The sequence below is a fragment of the Macrobrachium rosenbergii genome, chromosome 23 (assembly GCF_040412425.1).
Source record: "Macrobrachium rosenbergii isolate ZJJX-2024 chromosome 23, ASM4041242v1, whole genome shotgun sequence".
Lineage (NCBI taxonomy): Eukaryota > Metazoa > Arthropoda > Malacostraca > Decapoda > Palaemonidae > Macrobrachium > Macrobrachium rosenbergii.
In genome coordinates this window covers 52119464-52141889 of record NC_089763.1, presented here as the reverse complement: position 1 = coordinate 52141889, position 22426 = coordinate 52119464, and the positions used below count along the sequence as shown (strand labels likewise).

Below are 22426 nucleotides of genomic sequence, written 5' to 3'. Positions count from 1 at the left end.
TTCCCGGTCGAGTGGGTTGACTGAAGGTTGAAGTTTTTTGTACCTACACTAAAACAGTAACTTGTTACCGTGAATTTCAAATTCATAACTGCTGCAGTTAAGTGATACTAATAACTATGTAGTTACTTAATTGTATATAAAACTTTATTTTATCATAAAAAGGTACCCATCGGCTAACTTTTATAGCTTATGGTAAAGTGCAATTCCACATAAAATACTTAATAGCTTATCCAAAGAGGTCTTTTGTAATTATCATTCAAGTGAAAATATTAGTTTGCTTATTCAAATCCCGAGATATATCTGCAAAATGAATTGCATCTAAAAATATGTCTACAACCTGAACTTACTTATGCTTACAAGATGTGTAAAGTACTGCATACAGAAAAAGTGTAATGCTGCTTTACTGTATTGTATTGGACAGAGTACAGTACTGTGCTGCATTAAGTAATGTCAGTAAAAATAATGTATGAGAGAGAGAGAGAAAAGGTTGGAGGTATCATAAGTGGATATTGTTTCCTAACATGCTGCACAAGGAAGAAAGCATATGTTGCATGTGTGTGTGTGTGTGTGTTTGTTCGCCATCCACCTTCACAAGTACAGCCAGGAAGGCATTGGTAAACATGAGTGTGTTTGTTCATTTGTTCACCGGCCATCCTTACAGGCAGACAGGAAAAGCTTCAGTCCACTCTCCAGTAACCCTTTCATACTGACTGGATTTCTTTGGCAAATATGAAATATTTAGATTATTTTTATTGTACTGTTAAATAAGGATATACACTAAGTTGAGGTGCCAATGTATATATAAATTTGAGATTTTATAACAGGTGTTATAAGCACTGTACCATGATTTTGAATGTAGCAACCATTCCTTTGGTAAATTGCCCTTCCTGTCAGTTGATCAGCAAAAACATTATTCTTGCCTGGGACAAACAGTGACTTGGACTTTGTCCCTCCCTGCTTCTTGAGGTATGAAAGAATCATTGTATTATCTTGGAGGACTGCTATTGTCCTCCCAGAGATTAAATGTTCCGATTGTAGAGATTTCCAGAAAGTCAGTAGTTCTGTTCAGTAGATCTGTAAAAAAATAATTTGAACTTTTAAAACCATGCAAGGAAGGTATATAAGTCCTCCCCTCCTCCAGTAATACTATGTCTCGTTGAACTTTTAAAACGATGCAAGGAAGGCTTGTAAGTCCTCCCCTCCTCCAATACTAGTGTCTCGTTGAGGTCATGAGGTGGTAAACTGGTTGAAGAGGTGTTTAGATGCCTAGAGGATCTTAGAGAGGCAACAGAGACATCAAATTCCTGGCTAGAAGAGCCTGGCTTGTCAGCAAAGGGTGCCAAAATGTTTGTGTGTGTATCTGAGCTGAATGACCAAGTCACTGAAGAAGTGGATGGCAGTGGGCTTTGATGCATATGGATTAGGGGTCTGAAGAAGCAGTTGAGAGTACTCTGACGAAAAGAATGATGATTCTGCTTCACAATCACCAACTGCTGCATTTCTCATGCTCCTTCACCATACTCAGAGGCCTTGGGGAAACAGCAATGTTCAATGTTGGGGTTCTCTATCAGTTCAACGAAGTCATCCAAGGTGCTCTGCACATCCTTGTAGCATGGGGTTTTGTGTGCCACAGACTCGGTGATTCATCTTTGGGGGCTTCCTCTTCTATCTCACCAGTAGTAACAAGATAGCTGCTGTAGTTACTACAACAGTTGAAAGCCAGGATTACCACATTTTTGTCCATCCACTCTCGTACATTAGCTTTGGGAACATTGTGACCTCCTATCACCAGTTGGCTCCAAAAGTTGTTGACAGTGAAACCTTGGAAGTTGATCAAGCCTCCTTTCCCCTTCAGGTTACAGCTCCAGGTGTGCTCCAAGGTCTGCATAGTGACATCCAAGCAACATCTTTGGAATTGTAGGTGGCAGATTTCAGCAAATACTTAGTAAGTTTCTCCAGAATCCATTCCCCAGTGTAGCCAAGTGTTACTTCTGCTTGTCCTCGAACACTGCTGCCTCTTTTTCTAGGAAATTCCTCTGGTGTAGCTGTTTTGTTGCAACAATAACACTCTGATCCATTGGTTGTATGAGTGCATTTGTATTAGGAGGCAAAAACATGACCCATATATGACCTTTGTAACCAGCGACATGTGGGACCACCTTGACGTGGTGAGAGGGCTCTTGAACCCCAGGAATCTCTTCCGGGTTTGAGTCCAAGAGTCCCATATACCATTATATATTTCTTTGAATTAATTTTTGCAGAATTTTCCGCTTTTGCTAAAATTTATCGGACCTGATAAATAGGAAAAGATATCGTAACTGGGATTGGGTTTACAGCCATACCCCGAACTTATGCGAGGTTGGTTCCAGGACCCCTCGCGCAAGGTGGATTTTCCTGTAAGTTTGGCATGGTCTCTAAAAATGTTAATAAATGTTTATTTGTAAAGTTTAAACACTAAATATGACCCTAATCATGCTCCCAAATTATCAAGTTAACTTTTAAATGAAATTAAAGTTACTGTAATTTCATTTAAAAGTTAGCTTAATACATTACCCTTAAAAAAAAGAAATAAATGGTTGACATAAAAATAGAGAGTTGGAAGAGATTTTCTGTCTCTCTCCCTTTCTGACCGATCTATTTTTAGAAGTCTTAACCTCTTTTTAATAACTTTATTCTACGTCTGTTTCTCTTTGTTCTGAAATGCTTTTTCATGAACAGTGTTTTTTATTTTGACTAATATAACTCTTAGTTATTATGTCTCTATGTTTTAGAACGTATTTGCCACACTAGCGCATTTACACTTTGTAGATGGTGCGGATAAAATGAGATCAATTTAAACTATCTACTGTACAGGTAAAGACGTACAGAGAAATAATAAGTCGTAAAAATGTGTGAGCACTAGCTGTGAATGAAAGAGAGAGAGAGAGATAAGGGTTGTCCTTACTTAAGTGAGTGAAATTATTTATCAGTTATTACGGAGACTGAGAGAATAACACACGAAAGAGAGATTGTCCTTACTTGAAATATCAAGTTAAATTATTTATGAATTAACGGAGACAGAGAGAATAACGTGAGAGAGAGAGAGAGAGAGAGAGAAGTTATTCTTACGTTAGATATCAAAAGATGGAAATTCAGTATTAAAGTAACTTTTAAATGAAATTAAAGTTACTGTAATTTCATTTAAAAGTTAGCTTAATACATTACAGTTAAAAAAAGAAATAAATGGTTAACGCAAGAATATAGGAGAGTGTGAAGAGTAGTATACTATTTCTCTCTTCCCCCATTCTACCAATCTGTTTTTAGAAGTCTTCTCAACCTCGTTTTTAAAAACTTCTATATTCTGTCTCTCTTTTTGTTCTGAAATGCTCTATGTCTCTGTGTTTTAGAATGCAATTTACAGTTTGTAGAGTTTGTAGGTAAAATTAGATCAGGTAAAATTAGATCAACAGTAATAAGAGAGAGAGATAGAGTTGTCCTTAGAAAATTTTTATGAACTAAGAAATCTTTGACCCCTAATCAGCAACACTCCCCCTTCTTGTCATGTTAAATGACATGTCTGACAGCTTTTGCCTTGAGCTTCTTACAAAAGATGAGGGGAAGAATTTGTTTGTCTAAAATAATGCGAATTTTGTAATTACAGTTATATTATTATTATTATTATTGAAAGAAATTGCTGCATCAGCTGCATTGATCTTGTATAGAGTCTTCTCTATTTTCCTTATAACAGTTTTCTAGCTATTACCACAACTGGTGAGTAATGCGCCAATGTGATTCATCAGGGAGAGTTAAACTTCCAGTGAGTCCGATTATTTCTATTAAGGGTATGTCAAATTTGGTGGGCACATCTCATAGGGTTTTTTTACGCATGTAGACGAAAAATGTATCGAATTTGGATACAAGTCAAAATCTTGAAATGGCCAATGTTTCTCCCGGATTCTTCCGAGTATGATCACGGCAGTGGGTCGGAGTAGACTGGTGGTGCTAGAGGGATCTACTCTATAAATAGTTGTGGGTCAGCAGGGGGTCTTCTCATGCAGATTTATCATTGGTTGGTGGCGCATAGCAGCTTCCTATTGGCTGGAGAAAGTTTCTCTCAAGTCCTTTCGCGGCGCTGTCGCAGCCTAGCAGACCGTCGAGGCAGGGGCGTGACATCACTGGGTGGTGTATGACATTGCATGACGCCACGGTGGCTCGAATTTTCATTGGCTGCTGGGTTGCCCACCTCATTAGAAATTTGTTGTGCAACGTCACGGTGGCTTGAGTTTTCATTGGCTGCTGGGTGTTCAAGAACACCGCGGTCAGGGCCTATGTTAGGAGGGTCCTCACCCACTGTTCATCGTGGCAGGACACTCACCATGAGCTTGACCATGTCTCCCAGATGCTCGAGAATAACTGGTACTCAAACCAAAAGATTAATAACGAATTGAAAACGCGCTAAAGAAAATTATAATGGAGACTGTGACCCCCACTGAAGCCGATAAAGAACTCGAACTTGTCATCTACTACCAGAATCGACGTACCAGGGACCTAATCTTGAAGAACAATCTGACTCCGCCAGCAAGAGATCCCTTGAAGCAGACAAATGTAGTCTACCAGTTTTCATGCCTGCCCATTGGAATGACTACCATGAAGCTGTCCAAGAGAATTTCATGCCATGCACAGGAAGGAGCTATTAGGAACCGCACCAGGAAGCCATCTCCCGCAACGATATTATTAAAAACACCAGGATAATAGGGAGGGCCCCTGACCAGTGACGTCTACGACTGCTAGAGGCACTCCTTATTCAACAAGAGAAGCCCTCACTCAACACAAAACAGGAAGTACTTTTCCTCCCCACCAGCTTGAGAAGAAATATACCAGAACACAACAGTAATACTGGACCAAACAAAACCCCCAGCCCGAAAATACCTGATGATACAAACAACCCAGCAGCCAACAAAAATTCAAGCCTCCGTGACGTTGCGCAACAAATTTCTAATGAGGCGGGCAACCCAGCAGCCAATGAAAATTCAAGCCACCGTAACGTCATGCACCACCGAGTGGCGTCATGCCCCTGCCTCGACGGTCTGCTAGGCTGCAACAGTGCCACAAAAGGACTTGAGAGAAACTTTCTCCAGCCAATAGGAAGCTGTTATGCGCCACCAACCAATGACAAATCAGCATGAGAAGACCCCCTGCTGACCTACGACTATTTATAGAGTAGATCCCTCTAGCACCACCAGTCTACTCCGATCATACTTGGAAGAATCCAGGAGAAATGTTGGCCACTTCAAGATTTTGACCTGTATCCAAATTCAATACATTTTTCGTCTATGTGTAAAAAACCCTACGTGATGTGCCCACCAAATTTGACTTACTCTTATAGAAATAATCGGACTCACTGGAAGTTTAACTCCCCCGATGAATCACATTGGCGCATTACTCGCCAGTTGTGGTAACAGCGAGAAAACTGTTACAAGGAAAATAGAGAAGACTCTATACAAGATCAATGCAGCTGATGCAGCAATTTCTTTCAACAGTACTTGTCTAAAAGAGGGATTCTTACCAATATTATTATTATTATTATTATTATTATTATTATTATTATTATTATTGTTATTTAATCTTACTGATCTTATTAATATTTGAAAATTAGTACTTATTATTAGGTAAAAAATTTATTTATCATACAAAACAAATAAACATACCTGTATACATGTACCATAAAAAATCTCTCATCTCAGTAAAAGAGAGAGAGAAAAATTATTTCTTTTAATATTCAATGTTATTAACCCTTTAACGCCGAAGCCCTATTTTCAAAAACGTCTCCCGTATGCCGGGCCTCCGAGAGGTAGCGCTGACGAAAAAAGTTTTTTCAAAAAATCACAGCGCGCTTAGTTTTCAAGATTAAGAGTTCATTTTTGGTTCCTTTTTTCCCATTGCCTGAAGTTTAGTATGCAACCATCAGAAATAAAAAAATATCATTATCATATATAAATATTGGAATATATGACAGCGAAAAAAAACTCATATATAATTGTATACAAATCGCTGTAAGGAAAAAACGGTTGAAGCTAATGAGTTAATTGTTTTTAGTTGTATTGTACACTAAATTGCTATGATTTTGGTATATAACAGATTGTAAAACGATTAAAGCAACACAGAGAAAATATTAACACAAAATGATGCATGAATTAAATAACGAGCGGACGTAAAAAAATTTTTTCAAAAATTCAACAAAAATCAAAATATTGTGCTAGAGACTTTCCAATTGTGCCAAAATGAAGGAAATTGATTGAATATTACTAGACTGTAAGTTTTTAGCTTACAATTGCATTTTTTGAACCATTTCGATCGAGTTAAAGTTGACCAAAGGTTGATTTTTTTTTTATTTATCGTTATTTCGATGTAAATATAAAAAACTGTGAAGGAGCTAAAGGAATGATATATTTTTGTTGTATTCTACATGAAATTGCACACATTTTGATGTATAACACTTTATGTAACGAATAATATGAAATGGTGAAAAAATTACGGCAAGCTGACGCAAGAAATGACAGGATTTTCAGCGGAGTCTGCGCGCACGGAGCAAAGGAAAATTTTTTTTTCAAAAATTCACCAAAAATCTACATATTGTGCTAGAGACTTTTCGTTTGTTGCAAAATGAAGGTAAATGATTGATTGTTACTCGAATGTAATAATTATGGCTTACGGATGCGTTTTTCGATCATTTCGGTCAAGTCAAAGTTGACCGAATGTTAAAATTTTGTCAGTTATCGTGATTTCGTCGAAAATATTAAAAACTGTGAAGAGCTAAAGGAATGACATATTTTTTGTTGTATTCTACATGAAATTGCGCACATTTTGATGTATAACACTTTATGTAATGAATAATATGAAATGGCGAAAAAAATTACGGCAAGCTGACGCAAGAAATGACAGGATTTTCAGCGGAGTCCGCTGAAGGAGCAAAGGAAAATTTTTTTTCAAAAAATTCACCAAAAATCTAAATAATGTGCTAGAGACTTTCCGTTTGTTGCAAAATGAAGGTAAATGATTGATTGTTACTTGAATGTAATAATTATGGCTTACGGATGCGTTTTTTAGATCATTTCAGTCGAATCAAAGTTGACTGAATGTTAAAATTTTGTCAGTTATCGTGATTTAAATGAAAATATTTCAAAACTATTAAAAAACTAAAAGAATGTTTTTGTTGTATTCTACATGTAATTTTGAATAATTTATGAAATGGCGGTATGAATTACGAAAAAATTACGCAAGCTGACGCAAGAAATGACAGGATTTTCAGTGGAGATGCGATGCGCGAGCAAAGGAAAAATTTTTTTTTTTTTTTTTCAAAAATTCACCAAAAATCTAAATAATGTGCTAGAGACTTTTCGTTTGTTGCAAAATGAAGGTAAATAATTGATTGTTACTCGAATGTAATAATTATGGCTTACGGATGCGTTTTTGATCATTTCAGGTCGAATCAAAGTTGACCAAATGTTAAAATTTTGTCAGTTATCATGATTTCGATGTAAATATTAAAAAACTGTGAAGAGCTAAAGGAATGATATATTTGTTGTTGTATTCTACATGAAATTGCGCACATTTTGATGTATAACACTTTATGTAACAAATGATATGCAACGACGAAAAAATTACGGCAAGCTGACGCAAGAAATGACAGGATTTTCAGCGGAGTTCGCACGCGCGGAGCGGAGGAAAAATTTTTTTTTTTTAAATTCACCAAAATTCTAAATATTGTGCTAGAGACTTTCCGTTTGTTGTAAAATGAAGGTAAATGATTGATTGTTACTCGAATGTAATAATTATGGCTTACGGATGCATTTTTCTATCATTTCGGTCGAGTCAAATTTGACCGAATGTTAAAATTTTGTCAGTTATCGTGATTTCGATGTAAATATTAAAACACTGTGAAGAGCTAAAGGAATGATATATTTTTTGTTGTATTCTACATGAAATTGCGCACATTTTGATGTATAACACTTTATGTAACGAATAATATGAAATGGCGAAAAAATTACGGCAAGCTGACACAAGAAATGACAGGATTTTCAGTGAGTTCATATGTGGAGCGGAGGAAAATTTTTTTTTCAAAAATTCACCAAAATTCTAAATATTGTGCTAGAGACTTTCCGTTTGTTGCAAAATGAAGGTAAATGATTGATTGTTACTCGAATGTAATAATTATGGCTTACGGATGTGTTTTTTCTATCATTTCGGTCGAGTCAAAGTTGACCGAATGTTAAAATTCACTTTGGTTGCTGGGTCCTTCTCCAGCATCCCAGTCTAAAACTCACCTCACACGCTCACTTCCGACAGGCAGTATGCGCCTTTCATGGTCCTGACGCCTTTGTGACATATCTACAAACGTCCTGTTGCAGCACGAATACGCAAACACTCGCCAAAGTTCTGCAAAACACTTCTGCGTCAAAATATCGCTCCTGCAAGGTCCAACACTGATGCTATCTGGCGTGAGTAGGAGGGAATTCGGCGCATGCGGCGTCTGGGTGATGCTCAAAAACAACACAACACCTGGATCCGTGAACTCCCAGCATCTGCCAAGGCGCGTGATTTGAAATCTTCCGCAAACTAGGCCTATAATTATTTTTCCGCGAATATTTAAAAAAAGCATTTTCAGTCGACGTTTGCAACATCCACTCAGCATTCGACAGACAATTTTTGACGACGTTTAAAACGTCCAACAGGCGTTTAAGGGTTAATTTACACATAAAAGCTTGAAAACTTATAAATTACATAAAAAATTAAACAAATTCAAATGTTTGCGTGTCTATGAAAAACTTGTGTATGACAATTAAGTAGGTTCCAAAGAAAAATTCATGTGTCTGAATTCGCCTCAAGTTCGGGGTATTACTGTATATCTGAAGCTAAATAGTGGGAACTGTGATAGGACCATCAACTGCCCGTTAATGTTTGGACCTGAGAGATATCAGGCGGAACTATTCTTTAGGGCTGGACCACGGATTCCAGGGGGTCTGGTTCTGGGGATAGGACTCTTGGCATTCTATCCGGTTTGCCCATAACATGATTAGGGTGGGGATGATTGTATTCTAGTAATATTGTCAGTCCTAGCAAGTGGGTTTGGCTTACACTTGGGCCACTCTAATCATGTTGTGCCATTCCCTGTGGGGTAGAGTAGGGAGCGGACATTTGGGAGTGGGTTCTCACTTGTGCCATTGGTGGAAGAATAAACTCCATGAAAGGCTGATGATATCTTTTCAAGGTTTTCAGGTTTATTTAATTCATTTTTTACTTAAATCTTTATGCTGAGTAATTTTAAAGATTCAAGTACCCCTGGGCCCTTTGATGGTATTGTTCCAGCACAGATGATGACCGCTGCTCCAGTACAGAGCAAATCTTCTAGCATGGAAATGGACAATTATCTGGATAATCCAAATAATCAAAATCAGGATGGCATTAAAACTTAATACCTTATAAACTCCCAAAAAGAGTAAATACTGACATGACCCAACCTTGACTCACTTCAGCTTTAAAATTAGAAAATTATTTATTAAATAGACATCCAACGACAGATATGTCGTTCAGACAAATAAAGGAGAAAACTTGGCTTATAGAAGCCACAACAAAATGTCAGTCCAAAGACTACGAGTATTTGTCTTTGAAAAATAGATACAATAGTAACATAAAAGTGAAAAAAACACGATTCTGTGAACAGCATTCAGGGTACCATTGTACTTCCTGAAAACAACAATGAACCAGTTGATAAGAAAATATTAATAGACACAAAAAAAAAAATACCCCAGGGTCCAAGATTGTGAGGTATATGTTGTACCAAGTAAAAAATAGCAATAAACAGATATTAAAGATACCAAAAATAAAATTTCAGGATGAAGATCTACCTCAAAAAATATATATTTTAGACCAAAATAGAGAGTTAAGACCCTATGTCCACAAAGCCACTGCAGTGTCAAAATTGCAGTAAGTATGGGCACACAAAGAAAAATTGTCGTAATGAACCGTTATGCGCTTATTGTGGATCTACTGAGCATACCACACAGTGGAAGTGCAGTGAACCTAAGTGTGTAAACTGGGGGCAGAATCATCATGCAAGATCCTAAGAATGCATGTATTATATATACAACATGGAATTGAAAATACTACAAGAATAAACTGGGATGTCTGTAAAAGTTGGAATTAAAAGTGAGAGGAATTCAAGATCCGTCTAAGAAACATACATATTCTTCAATAACAAGAGCAAATAATGCAACAAAAATGCAAACAGATAGAAGTAACAGAGCACAGAGAAGTAAATCTCAAGAAGAAATTAATAGTTTAGAGATAAAAAAACTAAAATGGTATAAAGAATAAAGAAACAGGTACAAACGAGATGGATAATATTTTATCCAATTCATTTGAAATATTGATGCAAATAGAAACACAGGGGGATGCTACTACAGAAGTAACAGAGGAGGGTTGTGATGGACTGGAAATTAAAGATAAAAAAAGGCCTTTGGAGAGAACACCACCCAAAACAAAGATACCAACTATTATTAGAGAAACATCGGTTAAACCAAAGATAAAGGAGATGAAAAGGGAACAAAAACAAAAACAAGCTAAGAATATACCTTTACTGTATCTCCTAAAATAATAGTAAAACCTTTGAAGGCAGATGTCAAAAACACTGAAGAAGTGAAAAAGAACCATACCATAGATAATGATTAATGTCAAAGGAGAAGAGATTACTACATCTCCAGTAATTGGCACAAGAGCAAATTAACAAAGAAATATACATGATAATACTGTACATGTGAATGTAATGATTGTTTCATTGAATTATGCAATAACGGTTGTTATTTCTTTGAAATAACTTTCAAGGTAGTTTCCTTGTTTCTCCTGTTCTCTGGTGTTTTGGTCGAGTTGTTGACGAAGGTTACGTTGGTCATGGGCCGAGTGTCAACATCAGCCAGATTTTGGGTGTCGTCTAGAACACATCTTTGGAGATAAACAGCCAAGAAGGAAGTCTTTTTCAAGTAGCAGACTGACCGTAGCCTTGGTTTCATACAACCCAGAAGGCAGTAGCAGTATGGTGCAACAGGACAGCAAGACATCATTTAGCTTGTGAGGTTCAAGAGAAATGTCAAAAGAGAGACTGATCCTTTATTATTCTCGACAGGTGTTTATAAAACAAAAAGCGGACAGAAAGGTAGCGGACGACCCGAGGGCCCCCGCTGCGTCCATACAGAATTTGTTTTCTGACAAGCATAAAAATACTTACAATATTTGTTTCATGGCATATAAAAGTTAGATATACATATCAGTGGAAAGGCCGTACAATGATGCATAAGATGAGGTACATAAAGATTCTGAAATAAAGACAGGTAATATACATGATGTGATTAATGTACATCTGAAGGGAGAAACACAAGAAAGGAGAGGTGTGATTTGTTGCCCTTACATATACCCCCCTTTTCAGTGAAGGTCTTGTGGCAGGGCGCGAACTTTTGTGCAAGTTCTGTCCACCTTGGGAGGGGGGTGTTGACACCGTCAGCCGATGGCAGGAAGAATTCTCTGGGGACGGCCAGTGTTTTCCCGTAGACTTTCTCAGCAGGGAAGGCGTCACCATTTGCTTTTGGTGCAGTGTGGAGACCCAGCAGGACCCAGGGCAGCTGTTTCTTCCACCTCTTGCCGGTGCAGCGTACCATGAGAGCTGTTTTAAGAGAGCTGTGCGCCCTCTCGTCCATGCTGTTCATTGTTGGGTTGTAGGCTGTTGTGCTGTGTAGAGTTGTACCCATCAGGCATGCCAAGGAGACCCAGAGCTCTGACAGGAATGCAGGGCTCCTGTCCATAGTGATGCTGTCTGGCACTCCGAAGTGGCTTATCCAACTGGAGAGGAGGGCCTCTGCCCATTATGTTGTTGGTGCTTCGGGCCAGCAGGTGGAGCGGTCTATGACTGTCAGGAGGTATCTGGCTCCCCCCCGACTGCGGAAGGGGCCTGATGACGTTGATGTGGATGTGGCTGAACTGCCGACGAGGTTGGAGAAAATCGCTGGTCCTGGACTCTGTGTGCCGGGATGTTTTGCTCGTCTGGTATGGGATGCAGCTCCTTGCCCATTGGCGGACGTCTTTGTTGATGCCGTGCCAGATGAACTTGTCAGTCATGAGGTGCGCCATTTTGCGCCCAATGGATTGGAGAGACCACGGACTATGTCGAACACTTACTTTCTCCTCTGGCGGGTACCAGGGGGTGTGGGCGGCCTGTGCTGGTGTCGCAGAGGAGAGTTGTTACTGCCGTCCTGTAGTCCGCCGTCTCTGGGTCAGCTGCTTGTTCTCTCACAAGGTCTTCTTAGTCGATGCCAAGGTGAAGGGAATTGATTTCTACTCTTGACAGAGCGTCGGCCACTGGGTTTTTCTTACCAGGAACGTAGTTGATGGTGCAACTGAATTCGGAGATGGCGGTCGGGTACCCTGTTGCCTTGCAGACCACGCATCCCCCTGCTTTGCAAATGCGTGAACCAAGGGTTTGTGGTCTGTTAGGATTGTGAATTCGGTTCCCTCCAGCAGGTACTTGAAGTGACTCACAGCCTGGTACATAGCCAACAGCTCTCTGTTGCAGATGCTGTAGTGGGTCTCAGCTGGCGAAAACCCGCGGCTGAAGAAGGCCAAGGGCTGGGGCGTGCCGTTCACCAGCTGCTCGAGTACTGCACCGCAGGCGATGTTGCTGGCGTCTGCTGTCAACCGGAGGGCAGCGGCAGGGTTGTGATGAGTTAAGGTGGTGGCATCGAGTAAGAATTCAGCAGTTTGTTTGTTTTTTAAGTCCATGTATGAACTTTGTCAGGTTGCATGTCCAGCCAGGGGGAGATTCTGTTGAATACTTCTTCCGGGAGTGCCGTCATGACTATGTCTGATTTGGTAACATTGTCTGAGATGCGCGCCATGCTAAAGTGCGCGTCTGCATGCTGGAACCATGATGTCACCAGAACGGGGGAAGTTTGACTCTGTCTGACTTTGTTGGCGAGAGAAGCGTACAGACAATGCTCGCGGGTTCGCATTGAGGTTCTGCTTCTGACATCTTTACTTCTCACACACCAAAAAGCGGGAAAATGCGCCATATTGAGTCCGTTAATGGTGCTGATTTGTTTGAGAGGTCGAACGAAGTGCCAAAACGTTTCCTTTTGGCTACGGCATATTTAGTCCATTAATGGCACTGTTTCCACCAGGGAGGGTGCTTAAACTTTACGCCGTAGTCAGTCCGCTAAAGGCTTTCTGATGGTACGGTGCAGCCATAGTTAGTCTGTTAATGGCTGGGCCAAAACCACGCTACCTGTTCCTGACCCGGGGTCACCAGTGTGAGGTTCAAGAGAAATGTCAAAAGAGAGACATCCTTTATTATTCTCAACAGGTGTTTATAAAACAAAAAGTGGACGGAAAGGTAGCGGCTGACCCAAGGACCCCCACTGCATCCATACAGAGTTTGTGTTTTATGACAAGCATAAAAATATGTACAATATTTGTTACATGGCATATAAAAGGTAGATATACATGTCGGCGGAAAGGCCGTACAGTGTTGCATAAGATGAGGTACATAAAGAATCTGAAATAAAGACAGGTAACATACATGACGTGATTAATGTACATCTGAAGGGAGAAACACAAGAAAGGAGAGGCGCGATTTGTCACCCTTTCAAGCTGAATAACGAGTATGATGAACCTGTTAATTTCAGCGAGAGGATGGAGACCTCTGTGTTTGGATGTGTGTTGGACTTCTTTAGGCAACAAGGATTTTGAGACGATTATACATGCTCTCTGGACGAGTCAGCGAATCAGCGAATTCTTGTGTTGAGGATGTATTCTTGTCATGACAGCTGGTTGCTGGTCATTTGTTGATTCGACCAATTTTGTTTGATTATTTTCATCCTGTTGGCAGTGAATGACTAATTTGACAATTTGAGAGATTCTGTCGGTTGGCATTGCATTGGTGTGTAATGATCACTGTAATTATTATGCTGTCTTTTATTCTATTTGAACCTTGATTTATTATCTTTATTATAAGGATGTTGTTGTTTAATGTATTTGAGCAGAAATGTGGCTCTGGTAATGATTTATTTCATGTTTACTATTTAATGTTCATTTATTGATAACTGCTGCTGTATAATTTGACATTCATTTATGTTTGTAAATGTCTGTGGGTTCATTCTGCTGTTAAAGTAATGTTAATTTGCATTGCATTTAAAATTTAGGGTGTTTGTATATTTGATCTGGAAATGATTTGCTGTTTATCATATATATATCGCATTTAAGGTATTTACATTTGATTATCATGTATTATGATCATTGTGATGTTGTGAGACTCAGAGCCTGTACTCACTGTATATATGTATGATAAATTAGGTTTAAGGAGCTTTTCGCATATGTTTTGTCTCTCCTTTGTTGCCAGTCCTGGTCCTTCTGGTCATCCCAGTCCTGTCTTGAATGTGTAAGTTCAAGAACCTGCAGAACCCAGAGTTAGGTTCCTAACAATATATATATATATATATATATATATATATATATATATATATATATATATATATATATATATATATATATATATACACATATATATATATATATATATATATATATATATATATATATATATATATATATATATATATATATACATATATATATATATATATATATATATATATATATATATATATATATATATATATATATATATATATATATATATATATATATATATATATATATATATATATATATATATATATATGTATGGTGTATGTGTGTGTGTATAAGAGAGAATGCATTCTATTTTAATGTAATGGTTCTTGTTTTAGATGAGAATGTTGGCAATTTACCTGCACAAATTAAATTATGTAATGCTGATATTTTTTGGTATTTGAACATCTTTTGCTAATACTGTATAAAGTAGTTTATTGAAATTAAAGTTACTTTGTTTTACTTCCATAGGGCTTTCCCAACTAGTAGTTTTTTCTTTTCTGTGAGAATTGACAGTTTTATGAAGGTAAGTTAAAGTAGTTCTACAAGTGTTTGGTAGGAGACCAAAGGGAATGGCTAGAAATGAAAGTACAGGTAGTAGGTAGTTGAAGGAATGCTGCAAAGGACTTTCAGCACTGACTGTAAAGTGGCAATCATGACGTGCTACATGTACTCCAGTGCAGTTAAACTGTTGAACCTACTAACAGTGATGAAGAAAATTATTTCAAAGCAGTGGGATATACTTAACCCTTAAACGCCGAAGCCCTGTTTACAAAAACGTCTCCCATATGCCATTGCGTTGGGAGCTAGCGCTGAAGCGGAAAAAAGTTTTTCAAAAATCACAGCACGCTAAGTTTTTAAGGTTAAGATTCATTTTTGGCTCCTTTTTTCTCATTGCCTGAAGTTTAGTATGCAACCATCAGAAATGAAAAAAATATCATTATCATATATAAATATTGGAATATATGACAGCGAAAAAAAACTCGTATATAATTGTATACAAATCGCGCTGTAAGCAAAACGGTTAAAGCTAATGAGTTAATTTTTTTTAGTTGTATTGTACACTAAATTGCGATGATTTTGGTATATAACAGATTGTAAGACGATTAAAGCAACACAGAGAAAATATTATCACAAAATGATGCATGAATTGTAACGCAGCGGACGTAAAAAAAGTTTTTTAAAAATTCACCATAAATCGAAATATTGTGCTAGAGACTTTCCAATTGTTTCAAAATGAAGGAAATTGATTGAATATTACTAGACTGTAAGTTTTTTAGCTTACAATTGCAGTTTTCGACCATTTCGATCGAGTTAAAGTTGACCGAAGGTTGATTTTTTTCTATTTATCGTTATTTATATGAAAATATTTCAAAAATGGTAAAAGCTAAAAGCATGATTTATTTTTTGTTGTATTACATGAAATTGTGCACATTTTGATGTATAACACTTTATGTAACAAATAACATAAAACAGCGAAAAAATTACGACAAGGTGATTCAAGAAATGCTAGGATTTTTAGCGGAGTTCGCCTAACATGATGGAAGGAAAAAGTTTTTTTCAAAAATTCACCATAAATTGAAATATTGTGCCAGAGACTTTCCATTTGTTGCAAATGAAGGTAAAGGATTGATTGTTACTAGAATGTAAGAATTTTGGCTTGCGATTGCGTTTTTTGAGCATTTCGATCGAGTTAAAGTTGACCGAAGGTTGATTTTTTCTATTTATCGTTATTTATATGAAAATATTTCAAAAATGGTAAAAGCTAAAAGCATGATTTATTTTTTGTTGTATTACATGAAATTGTACACATTTTGATGTATAACACTTTATGTAACGAATAATATAAAACAGCGAAAAAATTACGACAAGGTGACTCAAGAAATGCTAGGATTTTTAGCGGAGTTCGCGGGATGGAAGGAAAAAGTTTTTTCAAAAATTCCCCATAAATCGAAATATTGTGCCAGAGACTTTCCGTTTGTTGCAAAATGAAGGTAAAGGATTGATTGTTACTAGAATGTAAGAATTTTGGCTTGCGATTGCGTTTTTTGAGCATTTCGATCGAATTAAAGTTGACCGAAGGTTGATTTTTTCTATTTATCGTTATTTATATGAAAATATTTCAAAATGGTAAAAGCTAAAAGCATGGTTTATTTTTTGTTGTATTCTACATGAAATTGCGCACATTTTGATGTATAACACTTTATGTAACGAATAATATAAAACTGCGAAAAAATTACGACAATTTGACTCAAGAAATGCTAGGATTTTTTGCGGATGGAAGGAAAAAGTTTTTTTTAAAAATTCACCATAAATCGAAAGATTGTGCTGGAGACTTTCCGTTTGTTGCAGAATAAAGGTAAATGATTGATTGTTACTAGAATGTAAGAATTTTGGCTTACGATTCCGTTTTTCGAGCATTTCGGTCGAGTCAAAATTGAGCAAATGTTAAAATTTTGTCAGTTATCGTGATTTAAATGAAAATATTTCAAAACTGTTAAAAGCTAAAAGAATGATCTATTTTTTTTGTATTCTACATGAAATTGCGCATATTTTGATGTATAACACTTTATGTAACGAATAATATAAAACGGCGAAAAAATTACGACAAGGTGACTCAAGAAATGCCAGGATTTTCAGCGAAGGAAAAGTTTTTTCAAAATTTACGGATGCCCCTCAGGACACCCCAATGCTTCCTAGGGGTCGTAAAAGGCACGGAATGTGGTCCTTGGTCGGATTCGGTCACACGTGGGCGAACAACACGGCGCTGAGAAGCTGGGTCACTTTGGCTGCTGGGTCCTTCTCCAGCATCCCAGTCTAAAACTCGTCTCACACGCTCACTACCGACAGGCAGTATGCGCCTTTCACGGTCCTGACGGCTTTGAGACATCTCTGCAAACGTCCTGTTGCAGCACAAATACGCAAACACTCGCCAAAGTTCTGCAAAACACGGATGCGTCAAAAAATCGCTCTCACACAGTCCGACACTGATGCTGTCTGGTACGAGAAGGAGGGAATACGCGCATGCGCGTCTGGGTGACGCTTATAAACAAAACAACAGCTTGATCTGTGAACTCCCAGCATCCCTCAAGGCGCGTGATTTGAAACCTTCCGCAAACTAGGCCTATAATTATTTTTCCGCGAATATTTAAAAAAAAGCATTTTTAATCGACATATGGTACGTCCACTTGACATCCAACAGACAATTTTCGTCGACGTATGGTACGTCCATTAGGCGTTTAAGGGTTAATGATACCTCCATTTTTGTTGTACTGCATTTCAAAAATTTTCAAGATTAGAGTTTTTCCAATTTTTAGTATTCCATTATTTTCATTATTTGATTTGTACAAATATTTTACAGGACGTGGTAGACGGAATGCCTTCAGCGTTTATGCCACAAAAACGGAAAGGAGTCCAGCTGATGATTTTTTTGAAAAGCCAATACAAGCCTCAAGGGCAAGGTGCATTACTGAATCAGAATCAGAATCTGAGTCAGAGTCAAAATCAAATTCTTAATCAAAACAAGGTTAAGATTAAAGGTAGGTTGACAAGATTAAAAGGTTGACATTTTACGAATTGTTTTTTATGCAAAATTTTATGTAATTCAGATTCATATTGTTTTATATAAAGTATCATTATAAATAAAATTACAGTACTGTATATATTGTTGGTATTTAATTCTTCATAACTTTTGTTTGTTATCTTGCTTAAAATTAAATAAACATTTTGAACAGGTCAAAAGAAAAATTATTAAAAAATGTTATGAAAATGTGCTTTAAAGTGTCCTGAATTCTTAAAGTTATTTCCTGCTAAGTCCAGGTTGCAAAGGTTTTATTAAACGGCAGATTGAGGTTATCTTATATTTAAGCTACATACAGTAGATCCATTATCAAAGTTTACAATATGCAAGTGTCCTGCCTTGGGAAGGATTAGTAAAAGGTTAAGGGACTTCCTGTCAAAGAAAAAAGTGCAGTTGTTGATGTGTTAGCCGAATAGATGAGGATTCCAAATACATCTTGGCAGGAGCTACATTGCTGCTACTCCTACCTGATGATTTTATATTATATATATATGTATTACAAATTTCCCTGGGGTTGTATGATTACTAGAGATTTTTACAGGCCAACAACAGAAACTTTATTTATTTGGCCTTGAAGTTCTGACTTTATGTAAAGGGAAATCGTAAAAAAAAAAAAAAAGGAAAAGGGGATGATTTCGTGAGCTTAGGGCTCTACTTCATAAGGAAATGTTACGTAAACACCTGCGATAAATTGAGAAATTATATTTACAAATAAAAGCATTAAAAGGGAAAATGGATAATTGAATAATTAAAAGGCTTGCAATGCTGAAGATCCTCCTACTGGAGTCTTGAATAATGGCAAGGCACAGTCCAAGATGAGTCCACTGCAAAGAGGTCCTTCTGCAAGAGAGATTTACACATTACATGCCGTTATAAGAAAAATATAACACAAAAAATGACTCGAGTCTGCACTGATGGTGCCAAGGACTCGAGGAATAAATGAACACTTTACACTGGAACACTAAACACTGCAAAAGGCACTGAACAAATGGCACAAGGATGAGAAAACAATACTGGCACTCAATAAACACTTCTAAAGGGCAAACTGTCGTGACTGAAAAGGCCTCCACTCGTACTTTACCTTAGGGGGAGCGGGGCTCTGGCGTAGAATGACGACAGGCTATCACATGTGGCACTGTACACAGGTCCAAGTTGGAGGTGGACTGTATATCGGGGCCTGAGTTCGAGGAGGACTAGTACTGGGTCCACGTCAGGAGTCTGGTGTGGACATCAGGGGGGAGGGGGATGACCTCTCAGTGATTCGTATCACTCACCGCCCGTGTATGGCTAACTGCTAAGATGTCTCTGTCTAAGGCCCTTTTAAGGCCTCTGTCCAGAGTAGGGACCCAGTAATGGGTCCACGTGGTAGCAGGCTAAGGATGTGTCACGCGTCCAGGTGTTCCGGCCATTGGCTTGTATTCCCCAAGCTATTCCTACGGAAAGACAATCCAGCCAGCTCAATCTGCCTTCAGAATGGTTTTCTTAAGTAGCATAGTTGAACTAAGCTGCTTAAGGGAGTGACACTCAGCCTCTCATCCTTGACCCTATTGACCGTCCCTTCTGAATGACTGTCCCAGGTAAGAAAAGGGACAGATCGGAATGTTGATAATTTTAATGTGTTGGTGACTAGGTCAATTGGGGTCGCCTGTGCAGTGACGAATTTACTCTCAATAGCTTAAGGCAACTACGGGCCGGCTTTCAGCGATTACTTTACTTTCGATAAATTCAAGGGTAAACTAAGGAAAGCTGAATGGCCACTATGCTACGACTTGATTATATATATATATATATATATATATATATATATATATATATATATATATATATATATATATATATATATATATATATATTTATTCCAGTGTCTGTTCCCCCACCTTGTGTACCTTAGGAACTTCTGGTATAGCCATTTCATTGCAAAAATAATACCTCGGCCCTTTGGCTGAATGAGTGCGTTGCATTAGGAGGGAAGTAAATGACCCTAATACAACCTTTATCACCAACCAACTGGGTTGCATAGGGATGTCTAGGCACATTGTCTATATGAAGCACGGCCTTCATCCAGTGTCTTGCAATGCCAAGGTCCTGTGTCTGATGACAAACAACCTCCTTCCAAAAGTGATGTGGAACCAATTGGTAATGATCTTGAAGGTGAACCAACCCTTTGCCAAATGATTCCAAATCACTGGAAGTCTATCCATCAACCCATGTAGGACACTTGGTTGCTTTGCATGTCCAACTACCACTGATTTTCAATGGTGGCTACCAGAAGCATTTGGACATACAGCAGACTCGAGTTGCTTGGAAAACTTTTGACAAGGTAAGTTCTTTTGCTTTTCATCAACTAAGGTGTTAGCGGGTAATGAGCGACATAGACCATTTTCATCAGCTTTGTAGATTTGCCCTAAAACAAGGCCTTCTTTTCTCATCAAGTCTTGCAATGTCTGGCAGAATTCTTGTGTTCTCTCTGTTTCACATAACAAAGCATACATGCATTTCTTCATAAGCTTTTGACTGGACAAATTCTTTTCCTTCTTGTCAAACAAAGTGTTAGTTAGCAAGCAGCAGTAGAATAGACCAGTTTTGTCTGCATTGTAGATCCAACTTAAAAACAAAGCCTGCCTTTTTCATCAAGCCTTTTTGTTGCTTTTTTTTTCCTCTTTGTGACAGTTTATGATATTGAGAAATGAAGAGCAAGAGCAATAGACTAGTTCTGTCGTCTTAGCATTGCCCATACTCATTTAACACATGAGTTTTTAATGATGGGCAGGCCTTGCCCATATTGTGAGGACTGCTTAGTCCCCTTGACTGTAAAGCATTTGTCGGTTGAGTGCCCCAATCTTGGGGATTTAAGAGTTCGATACCTCTCTGAAGTGCGGGATGGGGATGGCGGGTATATCCTTGCCAAGATCCTCGGAGAGGATGTGATGTATGATGCTAGTGGCATTTTTAAGTATATTTTAGAAGCTGGAGTTTTACATAAGATATAATTTTATTTCCTACAAGTTTTAATTATATTATAAATATACTACACTATGTAGTCCTTTAATTAACGTCAGCATCAGTGACCATAGAAGCCAAGACGCCTGATAACTTATAATCATTCATTCATTCATTCAGCAGTTGTGGGGAAGTAAAATCAACCACTACTTAAATATTGATTTATTTACCACTAGTTTGATTAACAAAATTTTTAGTACAAACAGGCTGTTGACTTTAATTTCTGTAGACAACACTCTACTGGGCAAACCTACCTAACCAGTAACTAAGTTTCCCTAAATACTATGAATTACTGTATGAGGCCCCATCATAGAAGTGTTAGAATAAGAGAAAGCTGCACAGACCCTACCACTGCAAGCACTCAAAATGCCTACTTCAGTAAAACCTGGCTTACATATGTGGCTACCATCAATGTTTACACACACACCACTGAAACGACAGCTAGAAATTTTATTTAGCCACTCATAGACTGCGCAGTAAATTCCACCACAATCTTTGGCACTGCTGCAGTCTTCCAGGAACAGATGCCAACAAACCCTCTTACCATATCAGACTAAAATGACAAAGGATCCCCATTAATCCTAACATGAATGGAAACAGTAAAATTAAATATGTATTTGTACCTACACAAATACAAACCTTTGTTCTTTACATTAGAATTTACCTTATGAATGTGAGCTGGAATGGCTGTTAAAACTTACTGACTCATGGTTAATTACTGATGGGTTGATGGCAGCCCTGCCCACCTGTCAGTCAGCACTCTGTAGTGTTAAAGGATGAACTGTATTTATGAAAACTACTTTTTGGTTTTTCATAAGTAAATTATTATTATTATTGTTATATTCAGTTAATTTTTATTATTATTGTGGACCAATCTCATTTCAGGAATATCTTGGAAAGGCCTGCCCCTTTGGAAAATTGGGCATTGATTGAAGCTGTGTGCATTTTATTCTGTTAGCATACTGGGATGAAAACTATACTTGAAGTATTATGAACTTCTATGGCAGAGATTGTGTTATATAAGCTACTAGACACAAAAGAAAATTCTAGCACACAAGAATCTCATTTGTGTGAGGGATAGTGTAAAGTGTAGGATGATATACTACTGTATTTCAAATTTTTTGTGTGAGGAATCATGCCATATGTATGAGAAACTATTAATACCTGGAGAACCTTGTTTTGAAATCAGTTCTGGAATTTGTTGCTGAATTTTTATAAAATAAAAGTGATGTATGGGTCAAATTTCTTTGTTGAGATCTTCAACAGTTTACAAAGAAAGACCTTTACTTGGTGTATTTTTGTATGCTGGAAAAGCAGTGTACAGTGTATGATGAGGTGTTTATATACATACAGTAT

The 22426-nt window shown here is 37.7% G+C and overlaps 1 protein-coding gene across 1 annotated transcript in view; it reads left to right on the top strand.

The window, feature by feature from the left end:
- Positions 1–22114, top strand: part of LOC136851625 (dentin sialophosphoprotein-like) — a 133547-nt gene extending 111433 nt beyond the window's left edge. Inside the window, 2 exon segments of the mRNA XM_067126011.1 lie at positions 17852–18029; positions 21956–22114. Of these exon segments, the coding sequence (XP_066982112.1) occupies positions 17852–18006 (155 nt within the window). The 3' untranslated portion in view covers positions 18007–18029; positions 21956–22114.
- The last annotated feature ends 312 nt before the right edge of the window (positions 22115–22426 follow it).